This window comes from Chaetodon auriga, chromosome 19 (assembly GCF_051107435.1).
Source record: "Chaetodon auriga isolate fChaAug3 chromosome 19, fChaAug3.hap1, whole genome shotgun sequence".
Taxonomy (NCBI): domain Eukaryota; kingdom Metazoa; phylum Chordata; class Actinopteri; order Chaetodontiformes; family Chaetodontidae; genus Chaetodon; species Chaetodon auriga.
In genome coordinates, this window is record NC_135092.1 from 4,690,684 (window position 1) to 4,703,774 (window position 13,091).

Below are 13,091 nucleotides of genomic sequence, written 5' to 3' on the forward strand. Positions count from 1 at the left end.
GCTTGCTTTTTGCAAATCACTCCTTCAGCCAAGGCCATGAAGCAAACAACGCCAGATCCACACAGTGCAGCCAAGCCGCGACCAGCCAACCAACCCCAGCTTAGTTTAGGATGCTGTTAACATTCATTAGTCATGCATCTTTTCCTTGTATCATTACATCATGTATTGTTAGCTAACATTAATATTCTTTGTTCATACAGTAAGTTAGTATCATGGATCACATTAGGTGGTTAAGTAATTTGAAAGCTAGCCAACTAGCTACACTCAGTATTTTGCTTGCGATAATGTTGACAAGCCAGCAAGCTAAAGTCCGTCAGCTAGCTATAACATAGTTAGTTGCATGGATCTGGCATTGGTTAGCTGATAGTTTGCAAAAGGCAAGCCAACCAATTTACCAGCCAGATCCGTCCTGGGAGTCTGGATGAATAACTTGACATTCTAAACTCAAGACAGTATTCAGCTACATTGTCTAGTTAGCAATTTTTACATGTTAGCAAGCAAGCTAACGTCAGCTATCACTTGCCAGCTAAAATCATAATACATTTCATGTGCCTTTCAGTAATGTTAGCTTTGACTTTTTTTGCTGTGGTGGATGGCAGTAATTTGTTGATGTTAGCAGATTCCATTTCTAAACTAACGTTAGCTACTGCTGCACAGTGTTGGCACTGTAGGGCAGTGGAATAGAGGCAAGCCAGGCACTCATAAACATTACATCCTTTGGATTTTTCTGGAAAAATATTGCAAGTTCTTTTCATAGAAATCAGAAACTAGAAACTTGGGCCTTATTTTTTAAATTACAATTACAATTACAATTACACTACAGTCCGTTCACACATTGGCAATACAAAGCAATTAATACCCGTAAATTGCTTCAAATTCTTACATATTGCTTGTTTAAGAAAGGGACCCTTTTTGTATATAGTCCTGAATATGACCAAACAATAAGAATTGTCACTGGTCTTGGACCTTTTTGACTACAGTCATCATCCTGTTTTGTTCTGACAGGAACAAAAAAATCACATTGGGGCCTAGTCTAATTGTCAAAGTGATTTAATGTGATCATTTACACAGACAAAACAATGCTAAAAGATCTCTGACATTGGGATCTGAAAGAATAAGACAATATTCAAAGAGTATAATATTTTCAATATCAACACATCCCATTAAAGGACCAAAACAAATAATGAATTGATTGTATTGGAAGCCTAAGATATCTTATGTTTTATTAAAAACAAATCAATGAGCCACACTGCTGCACTGGGTGACATAGTCCATCACTACCATGAACATAGAAACCATAGTTTATTTTGATTCAGCCCCACATCTGCTGTCCTGCTGTCGTAAACAGGCATACTCGCTAGAGCACCTAATGTGTATTAATGCACCACTAATAATAGTTCCTAAAAATCCACTAAATTAACTCCTGTTTGAGTAATGTTTGCTAAAAACTGCAGTGTCCAGCTGTTTTAGCAAATGACATGGTTTTGTTGGTTTTATGAGATTTCTTGGCAATGAGAAAATATAGAATAATGCCAGCCTTGTCCTTTAAAATGGTTTACACAGATAGAATCATGTAGAATACACTTGAGTGAGGATTCAACCAGGTGCCATCAGCCAAGCTTTACTGTATTTCAAATTCTAGTGGAGGTTTTGAAATCACCAAAGATGCCAAAATATGTGAAACTAAGTTTAGGGGAACTGTGGAAAATGATGCAGAACATACATAGAGTGCTTCTGTGTGGCTGAATGGTGATGCCATGTAAAACATGCAGTCTTGGGTTTGAGTTCTTTAATCATGGAAAACGGCAGCTTCAGTGAGGAGCTGGGTCAATATGGTATTAATGCATGAAAAATATTTGAATTTAAAGCCACATGAGGGGAAATTTAAGGTGGATATCAGGGTTCAATAGGTTACATTAGATTTCCAGATCATGTAGTGCTCCAGGAGCTCCAGGAGAGGGCAGAAGTGGCACCTGTTGATTGTGTTTGACCAGGCTGAAGTTTTTGGCTCTTGGCATCAGTCTCAAGTCGTGATCCATTGATCCAGCACAAACAAATACCTCATTAAAAACACAAAGAGAGAAAGAGACACACAATGCACTCAGGACAGACTGTTTAGAGACAGAAAACACCAGATTTAATAACAGTGTCTCCTGTCTTTCTCCCATGTCCAGAGCGAAACCTGAACCCCAAGGCAGCCTGTCTGAAGCGTCGCGAGGAGGAGAAGGTCACCGTCACATCAGATGGGGCTCCCCTCTCATTGGCCGCCGCGCACCATGCCGCCGCCGCCATGGGCGACGGGTCAAACCCCTTGGGACAAATGTAAAACGCAGAAACATCTCCTCCCCCCCTGAATGGTCAGATTTCACTTATAAACTAATCTGCTGTTGTACCTTTAATTCAAATCCAAAGAGTCGGAATTCAGACACTAGTCCAGAAACTGCAAGCAGTCATTTTATAAATCCCATCACTTTCCATTAAATTTGAAATCTATGGCAAAATAAACTGGCCTCCAGTAGAAATAAATTGAGGTTCACAGTTTATGTTGTATTTCCACACTTTCAATTGGAAAAGGACATTCCTGTTTTCAGGGTCAAAAGTTATCTCAATCATCATTTGTCCATCACTTGTCCATTAATGTACTGTCTGTGTACTTTTTAACTATTTGTTGTCAAACCTGTGTAAACAAGGGGTTGGACCCAAATGCAGAACATCAGGCAGGCGGGTTGAAGAACATAGGTGAACCTTAATAATATAAAGCTGGTATCTGACATTTAAACAGGCAGGCAACAAAACCCAGCAGGGATACAAAAACTGAACTAAGAGCAAACTGGTATGACACGAGGACCACAAGCAGGAATACTGACAAGGATATAAGCAAACACAGACAACCTGACCATTGAAAGAGAGAAAACACATGAACGAAGCACACAGGAGGCTAATTAACTGATGAAACTCAGGTGATGCAGAAAACAGGCGGGAAAACACAAAGACGGGAAGTAAAACAAAGCACAACACATGAGGAGCGTACACTTTCCACTTGAAACAGGAAATAACTCGACCAAAACCCAAACTATAAAATGTGTGTCCTGCAGAAGAGATTTGGAGTAAGATAGTGCTTCAAAGACAACAATATGACACAATATCAATATCCCCTTTCTAAATAATGTACGACTTCATCAGTTGTATTGGGGATAGGCGTATTAAGCTTGTCACGAAGATATTGGTAAAGAAAACAAGATTTCCTGTTTGGTGTCCAACGTTCAAAATGAGTTTATTTATCTTATAACTTTGCACCAAACAAGAAAAGGTTAAAACCTACACAGACAACACATGGACACATGGACAATTTAGGTCAAATTCCTCCCATAATCTAAATGAATTTCTAGAAGCGTGTCTTTCAGCTCCTGACAGTTAAAGTCTGGCAGAGCTGTGGATATTGCAGCTGGCTCAAAACAGAGGCCAGAACTTGAGTTTCTGGTCTGGGTACATTTTAACAACAGATTGGCAGTAAGTGTGATTTTGGTGTGTGACTGTGTGTGTTTGTCACTGCTTTTTGCTGAATGTGTATTGTTTCTGTTCTTTGCTCTACACCTTTGTTTTCTTTTAAAATATTCAAATATACATGGTATATTTTGTGTTTGCATGACTCATGGAGCAGATAATTGTGTAATAGGCCTGTTTTTCTGATGTCCGGGAGTCTTGAAGTACCAAAGGCCCTTGATAAGGAGCAGGAGTGACCTAAGACAAACCATAGTTTCTTATCAGTAATGGCTTTACAGGGAAAGAATAAAGTCATGCCTTTCATTCTGCATTTATATTCTGGGGGTCTGTGCAGGTTTCAGGTCATGAGTGTTGTCCACCACATCAATGACCCATTACGATTACGATTACGACTACGACTACGACTCATTAATAAATATATATTAAGATTTTTCAGTGAATGAAGAAACACCACATGCATGGCAGTTGTATCTGGATCCAGAGTTTCCTAAAAATGTACATTCTACGTTTTACCTGTGACCACCCCCAGCTGTGATATAGCACTATATCATAGTGCAATAGGGTGGCATCTACCTTTTTTTTTATGTTAAGTACTACTAGCCAGAATGTCATGACATTAGCTGTGGATATTTGTGGTTGTCAGAGGATGAATGCTAATGGTTTGGAGAGCCCGGACCTTTCCTTTGGCATCACCATAAACCCAAAATGTCCACATGCTCAAAAGAAATACAGAATGATGAGATTTAGCCTTGATTGCTGTGGATTTTATTGAGTACATTCATGCTCCTCAGAACATGAACTCTTTCTATTTTCCGCGCCTACTTGAGCTTCCCTTTTTGACAGGACAAAGCTTATAGGTATGGCCCTGCTATTGTTGTGGGGTGAAATACATACTGCTGCCAGTAGGGGCTGCTATTAGGGCTTTACCATTAAAATAAACTCATTTATTTTATTTTAGTTTGTGTTTAGATTTCTGTCCTCATCCTCCCTTCCTTCTATTTTTCTCCTTGTCTCTCCAGGTCCAAGGTGCCAGAGTTCATCAAGATGATGAGTGACCACTTCCTCTGACGGCGTTTCCTTGACAACCCGGCAATCGATCAAACCCGTTGTTGCTTCAGCCTGACCAATCAGCTTCTCTGGAACTTCGGCCTGACCAATCAGATCAGCCTCTTTCTCCTCTTGTCTGTCGTCTCTGATCCTCCTCTTCACGTTTGTCTCCTTCTGTCGAGAACACGAACTGCAGAGTCACATTAGTCGCTTTCGTCACTTTGCATCGCAGCTGAAGTGAACTGGATGCTACTTTGTGGAGACATTAAAACGGCCGCTGTAACATGGCTGCTACAAAGTGGCAGTTCGTAGGATCTTTTGACACAAAGTGACAGCAATGGACAAAAATCTTTGGAATCACATCATCATTCTTCTTCTTGTACTACTTGTTTTATCAGCATTCCCAGTTTTAAAGAACAAAAGGGTTCTATATATAGTATATATATGAGAAATGGAAAACATGACAAAAAACTTGTTAAAAAAGTGCAACTGGACGCAGGCAGTGAGGAGGGTACAAGTTGGGGAGGGTTATTCAGAACTGAGCAAAACATATCACAAAATGTTAAAGAGATTTTTTTTTTTAACAAAGCAACATTGCGCAGCTGTTGTTGAATGCAGCTTCAGCGCATCTCTGACTGAATGGCAATCTAACGCCACACTGTGGATGAAGCTGTGCCTGATCTCCTCTTGGATGCAAACCAGTCAGATAGATACACGTGGAGAAGCAAAACAAACAAAACTACAAGAAAAAAAGGAACAGGAAAGTTCAACAACGTATGACGGAAGCAAGCTGCCCACTCATACATCCCCTTACAAACCACATACTCTCACAGATTAAATTCTGAACAAAAACCAAGACAACATTAGGAATCTGTTGGAACCCTTTTGCTAGTCCGAGGCGCTTTATATGCCAAAATATCTGAACAAAAATTTAGTTTGCAACCGCTTTTTGACTATCATAGATGCCTAGAGAGAAGAGGGGCTAAACAAGAAAAACAGGGGCAACTCGTTCACCCCCTTCATATGCATTCCTTCGTAAACTGCAAATATTTACAATAGATTATCAGTGTAGAAGAAAATCTGAACATGTTTATGTATCTTTATTAGCGTTTTATGCTAATAGCCACATTGGCTTTGTTTGACAAAAGGCAAAATCATACAAACTGCTATCAATGTAGTGTGAACATAAATACAAAACCTGGACCGTTTTATCCAAATGACCCATGTATCCAGAGGAAGAGAATATGTCGAGAATCAGTCATTGAATCAGTTAATCAATCAATCAGTGAGCGACTCCAGAGGGACTGGGCTCTTTAAATTATTGGAGGTAGAGGAGTTGCTGAGGACAGGAGGAAGAATTATGCTGGAATGAAAAAGTGTACTTCTAAATGTGGTAGGATGCAAAGACTTTTCCTGACGTCTTCATTTGAGATTGTCAGTATGGGTTTGTAGTGCAGATGCAAAAATGACGACAGAAAGGAGCTCTAGCAAACATCCCAAATCAAAGTCCTTTGTCCGATATTTGTCAGCATGTGCAGACAAAGTTTGAAATCCAAGCCTTTGCTAAAATCAAATGATAACTGGGCAGATGGTTGGGAGGAGGGACAGATGATAAAAAGCCAGATAGATGGATGGTGGAGGAGAGGGAAGAGGGCGGGACTGAGCACTGAGGTGAATTCTATTCCACGTTTAGCACATTCCCTGAATTGCGATCACTCTACTTGAATGGGGTGCTCCCGGGCCAACATCCTGAGGAGGTTGAAATAGGGAGGGAGAGAAGGAAAAACAGAAAATCCAGAAGTCTAAATGGTGATGATGCTACAGGGGAAGCAAGGGAACAATCATCGGGGCAAGGGGGTGTATCATTTTCCTCTAGGGGCCAAGCAGCAGTAGTCAAAGCATTCCTGTGCTGGATTCATTTGATTCGCACATTTCCAGGTTTAGTGTCTGGCAAATCTCAACCCTAAACCTCCAAGCCCAACCTCAGACTTGCTTGCCCAGAGTACCAACCTTGAGGGACTTTCTGATTGACATTTGCTGGCAAAATAACAGATGAGTTTATGTTGTTGTTGAGGTGTGTGTTGCTGGAGCCATCAACTGCTTCAAATTTCCTTGGCCTTGCTTGATGGTGTTGCAGTGATGCCTTGCAAAACACAGAGGTTTTCAGCTGATTGATGGCACAACTATGAGTCCAACAACCAGACATGCCTGACGCAGGGCCCAGACATTTTGATTACCTTGGTCTGCTAAATATATATGTAATTTCAAAACATTTGTAATTAGTTGAAACAAGATCGGTGTTCTATATCTGATGGTCCAATCCAGAAGTTAAACCACTAACACAGTATGTCACTTCAGAAGTGGTGCCTCTTGTACTAAAATTTGCCCAGCTTTCTTGGGTAGAAGTTCAGAAAAAGTCAGCACTGACTTGGGTGTGAAATAAGATTGGAAAAGAAACTGACCCACAATGCAGTACTGGCAGTGACAAAAGTCATGACTGTGATCAGGTGAGAACAGGAATAAATGAGTCATGACATGAAGAAACTTGAATGTTTATTGCGTTGCTTTGCATTAATGTCCACTCTCCAGCAACGGATGAAGGTAATTGGAATATCAGCAAGAACATCCATAGCGCTCTGCGGTCAATCAGAAAGTCCCAGTTCACCCTCGTCCCAGTTTGAACCCTCCTCAATTCAGGCCTATGTTCAATCCCCAGTCCCAGTATTGTCTTCTCTGCTGACCCTAGCCTTATGAGCCCTAAACCAGAGCCCTAGCCCCTCTCCCCAGTCTCTTGCCCCACCTAAGCGTTCCCACAGATGCAATTTGAACATTCACAATTCTACCAATGTGCCTTTTTAGAGTTCATATCATTCGAGTTGCCAGAGGAGGACATTTACCTGGTCTTTTAATAGGATGCAAGCTTAGGGAAACCTGTTCTTAGTCGTTAGGTTCTATGCAGTCAGGTTTTTTACCAGACCTGGGAATTTAAAAAAAGCTAAAAAGGAAAAAAAAGTATTTTTTGGATAAAAAAAACTAAACTGTATTTAATGTACTGTACGCTTATATGTAAGTAGACAGCGTGTTCTGGCTTCTAGCCAATGAGACAGACGCTTGATTTAGCAAGACAAGCCCCGATCCCAGTCCTTTCCGTCCCCCCCAAGTCCTCCATAACCCCCAACCCTTCCTGTTCCAAGCCCCAGCCCTGTTTCCATGGTGAACAACGCGTCTCTTCTTGTATTATAGCTTATCAGCTTTTTATCAATATTTGATCGGCTTGTCCGTAAGCCAATGTAGTCTTCAGTACAAAGTGTGTGGTTGTATGTTGTAAAACAGATTTTCTTTTTTTTCTCTCTCTCTTTTTTAAGAAGAATCTTTTCTCTTATTACCTTGTTTTTTTTGTCCGTTATGGTTTACATGTCTATTATAGAAAAATGTAAAAAAACAAAACAAAAACAAAAACAAAAAAACAACACAATTCGCTATCCGACAGCATTGTTCTCTGTCGGTGGTCATTTTGACGCGGTTAAAATCCTACCCAATCAACAGGAAGGCACGGAAACTGGAAAAGAATCTATTTGAATAAATCAATCTATATATAAATGTACAAAAAAATATATACGATATATAAGGAGGGTGCCATTTTCTGTTATTTTTTTATTTTCTTTTGCAGAGGAGTGTTTGCTTGGGAAGGAATTATTTTCTCAAAGACTGGACTGGCAGAAGTTGGCGAGGCCCCTCAGTGTTATAAATTTTCAACTGACTTTGTTGTGTTCTCTGTTGTTGCCATGACATCACCCTCTGACTAGTACGGCACCCTGCGCAGGACAAAATGGGACCGGAGTTCCATCAGCTCCATTCACTGCTATCTATCCAAGGCAACAACACACAGACGTTTGTAAATTGTATGCAACAAAATGGCAAACTTTACCATTATTTTGAAATTGTGTATGTAAAAGTTATATTTTTACATGTAGACTGTTGTTATTTTGTGTTTTAGAAATATGTTGTATCGGGTTTTTTGTTAAAAGATGAAAAAGTAAAATTCAGTGTGTGTTGAAAAAATGTGTCACATTGAAAATGTAGTGAGGTCAAAAGTTCCAAATCATTTTTTTTTTTCAACATTATGTTTATTATCTGTGGGGAACATTTTTTGAGGGTTTGTGGGAGGAATCAGAAATCCTAAAAGATATATGATATTTGTTTTTTTCTCCATGCCTCATGACATTACCATTTTTAATTGTATTTTTTGCAGATAAATGTGTAAATAGTCCTAAAACATTTTCTGTGGGGTTTCTGTGGGGAGAGGACTTGCCAGTGAGAGGTGATGATGATGAACTTGTTCTGATTTTAGTGAGGTTGTATTTGTCCGGTTAGTAACCAGGTGCCAACTTTTAGTTTCGGTCAGTGGTGCTCAGTACTGTATGTGGTTTTGGTTGCCAACCATCTGAAGTGTAAGTCAAATTATTGTTTTTGCTTGCACCAAGAATCGATTGTGTCAGAGCCGGCGTGAGCCACTGTTTACCGCCATGCAAGAATTCATTTGGATTTGGAAATAAATAACCTTGGCAACAAAAAACAAAAAACCCCAAATACCTTGTCTGTAAAATGTTGTTGTGTGAATACAAAATTCATAAAAACACAAAATGTCATAACTCAAAACCTGATTTTCTTATGTAAAATGTATTTAGATAATCCAAAGTTTTCGCTGTTGCATTTGTTTGTTATAATATTTGTTTCAGCAAAATTTGTTGTGATGGCACCTTTTCAAAAAATGTCATAAGGTGCTATGACACAATCAGTGATTTTATGTTAATTACATGAATTACAACAAAAACTTAAGTGAGGTACCCAAAGAGAGTTGACATATTCAGTTCACTTTGGTTCTCCCTGGTGGCTTTGGGCCGGCTCTGACTCCGCTGCATTTAACTCCTCCAAGGTGGGTTGCAAATGTTGATTCAATGAAAGACCCTCAGCACCTGATTCAAGATTAATATATGAACATTTTGTAAAAGATTGGAGTGTTGCTAATATAAAAGAGCAGGTCGTCAGCAAACAATCTTATCAGCTATTTCCCCAAAAAGATATCAGATCATGTGCAAGGCAGTTTCAGTCGTTCTTTTCAGTGTTTGCCATTAAATTTGAGCTTTTTATCAAAAGGAAAAGCTGCTTTGAATCGGACCTAGGTTAAACACTAGGATTGAATCTGTCAGTGTAAGTGCTAAATGTATTTTTTAGGTAATGTTATTTTTGTGATGCTTCATTTCATATTTTCTCTTTGTTGTATAATCAAGTCATCTCCCGAATTACAGTATCTTCATTTTTGTTACCCCTGATGTTTCTATTAGCCAAAATGTTAACTTTTTTCTTTTCCCTCCTTGTTGTACATACGCACCTCATTTCTCTTTTTCAGTGACTGTGCCATGAGCTTTGTAATCTGTTACTCTGTACCAGTTTTACTGCAATAATGAGTTGAATTCAAAATGGCCACTCCTGTCCTTTGTTTTCCCAGCAATGCTAGAAACAGGAAGCACTTCTCTCTTTTCTCATAGTAGCTAACCCCATTTAAATGAACAGACACTCGGGTATACTCCAGACATGAGCACTAACAAACAACAGTAGCACAGCGAATCAGAAATTTGGTACATTTATATAATACTAAAAATTAATTTATATCTTTTCCACACAAACGAATTTAAAAAAATTGTAAACATTTTGTACAAATGACCAGTATGGCTCATAACATGGCACTTCTTTTGCAGACAGTACTATAATTCCTGTGAAACAAAATGACAAAATGAACAAAGGAGCCTGTTTTCATTTCTTTAACCTCTATATAACAGAACATTTAAAATTTCCACTGCCAGAAGAAAAAACTATTTAAAACTCCTGCCAATATTTTAACAAATATTTCACTTCATGCATTGAATGTTGTTGCAGTTTGATATGCAGAAATCTTTACAACTTATTTATTCACAAACATATGTGTTACTTTTTGAAAACTCCAATTAATTTATTCTTGGGATCTAAGCTTATTAAACCACAGCAGTATTTGTTTTTATTAAATTGTGCTGACAAAAGTGAAAACAAGTTCAGTTAATAAATCATAGTTCACAGGTGATTTAAAATCCTAAAGGGGCCTAAGAACTGATAATCATGTAAGGAAATGAAAGGAAATAAAATAAAGCTGTTCACATTTTACATTTCATTATATTCTGGATTCTGTTTTTAGGTGATTTTTTATACATATATTAAGTGCTCGTTTTTCAGTTGGTTATTCCTCACATATATTCTGACCCAGAATCACTTTAGAACATGGATATCGGTTTCGTCTCGCCCATAACAGAGACAGGTCCAGGATGTGTTTGACTTAGTACAAATACTGGAGGGGGGGGGGGGAGTGCTAGCCTAACTCCAAAAGCCCCAACAGCATCTCTAATGCTGTCTGAATTACATTTAGACACAGGTCCATGCTGTTATGAGCTGTGTTTGTTTGACGGTCAAGTTTGGACTCAAATCTGGCAACTCCACAATGAGGACAGGATGTTAGCTCCAACACTAACTGCTGCTAAAAACACTATGTCTATTTTTACATATCTGCTACAGCTATTCAGTATTTTCAACCAGACACACACTGATTTTCTGGAACATAAACAAACCACCAGGAATATGTAGGAAAGTATATCTTTGTGATTTTGTTGAACTGACTATTTCAGATGATCTGAGGATGGATGGCTCCTGTACAGCTTCTTTGAAAAGTTCAGAATTTTATTACATCGAACTTGGTGAAATTTGTCCATGTGAGAGTTTTTATTTCTGTAAGTCCATTAACAACAACTTGTACAGCTGCTTCCATCTCATTCATCCTTGTCGCCATTTTTAGGCAGTTTTTTTTTGTCATAAGAAGATAATGTCTCCATTGATAATCCCTCTTGCCAAGCTGTGATTGGTCAATCATTTATCCTACCAGTTAATACAGTTATCAATGATAATAACAACAGACCTGAATGAATCAGTGAGCAAATCAAATGTGAAACCAGGGTACAATTTACTGATTGGAAGGCCCTAAACTCTGGAAGTAAAAGAGTAATTTACACACAAATTAATAATGCCAGGGAACAATTAATTGAAATATGAATAAATAGATAATGACAAAACACTGGACGCTGTGAGTTCCAACAAAAATATGAACAACCAGCACAAATAAACAGTTGACTGAGATGATGTTGACTCATCTGCTTATTCAGTTCATCATGTTCTTTCTACAAGTATATTAGTAATTTTCAAAGACATGCTTCATTTTTCAGTATTAGAATCATTATGTGAAGGTGAAAATATATGAACTGTGGCCTTTTTTCTTTCTTCTTGTTCCTTGTGATGCAATTCATTTGAAAAGATGAAAAAAAAAAAAAAATACATAAGGCAGAATTACCCTATTATCAGTGCCTGGGCTTTTTGTTAAAGCTTCCTTTGTCGATTCCTCTTGCTATGGAGTAGACTTAGTGCACCCTATTATTGACGCAAAATTTAAACTAAATCAATCATGAATTCCAATAAATATGGCTTGTTTTTTGCAGGGGCAATCCTTTTATACCATGAATAGCGAAAAGAATAAGTAAAGAAAAAATGAGTTTGATTACTATGTGAATACAGAATAAATACAAGAAAATATTCACTTTGTAATTTTTTGCAAATGTTCAAAAGCAAACGGTAAAAAGAATTTGTTACTTCATTTTATTATATTTTAAGATTTGAACTATGCGTTACTGAAGATGTGAGCTTGTGAGGTTTCGTGTGTGATGGCTCACAGTTAGAGGCCACTATTTGGGACATCCCATCAAAGCCGTCCACAAACAACTGTACAGAATATCAGAAAAATGACAGTTCCACTTTTTTCCCAGTGTGTGGCTGAGTGCCTCAAATCTTTATTTCATTGTATTTTTTTGCTGCATGTGTTCTTTTCTACACTTCCATTTTCTTAATTATTTCTGATTAATGTTGGATTCTTTTACTTTGATTTTTATGTTATATAATTATTACTGTCTCTATGGTTGCTGTTATTGTTGATGTTGTTATTATTACACTTTGTTTTTATTCCAGATCTGGCGAGATGTTGGAGAACAGGTTCTTTTTGATTTCTGTGCTGAGGGTTTTATTCTCCTCATACCAGCCCAACAATTGGCCATTCGTTGCCTGTTGGTTCTCATCTTGTAGTGATTCAATGAGGTTCATGTTCATGACCGTTCTGTAGCAATAAATGTGCCATTTTTATAATGCAGCGCTTTGAACGCCTCTTTCTTTTTATACTTTACAGCATGGAGAGAAAATGACATCCATTGGAGGAAATCATTCATTAAATTTATTTTCTTTCTTTACCAGTGAACTTAAGTACTTAAAGGACCAGTAGGCTATAGCGCCATCTAGCTGTGAGGTTGCAGATTGTACCCAACTCGTGTTCGTGTAAAAGCCCTGAAAAGGGAGGTTATTTGAATGAATGATGGCCGGACACAAACTTTCCTCATGTCTCGTACATAATGACTGAT

General features: G+C 38.3%; 1 protein-coding gene across 23 annotated transcripts in view; it reads left to right on the forward strand.

Annotated features, from left to right (window-relative positions):
- The window catches only part of tcf4 (transcription factor 4), a 224,107-nt gene extending 211,281 nt beyond the window's left edge, over positions 1 to 12,826 (forward strand). For 14 of the 23 annotated variants that reach the window (XM_076758143.1, XM_076758144.1, XM_076758155.1 and 11 more), the window contains 2 exons: positions 2,175 to 2,322; positions 4,524 to 12,826. In XM_076758143.1, the coding sequence (XP_076614258.1) occupies positions 2,175 to 2,322; positions 4,524 to 4,572 (197 nt within the window). In that variant the 3' untranslated portion in view covers positions 4,573 to 12,826. Of the gene's footprint in view, positions 1 to 2,174; positions 2,358 to 4,523 lie in introns of all 23 variants that reach the window. The other 9 variants (XM_076758147.1, XM_076758149.1, XM_076758156.1 and 6 more) reach the window with 1 other exon arrangement.
- Positions 12,827 to 13,091: the final 265 nt, after the last annotated feature.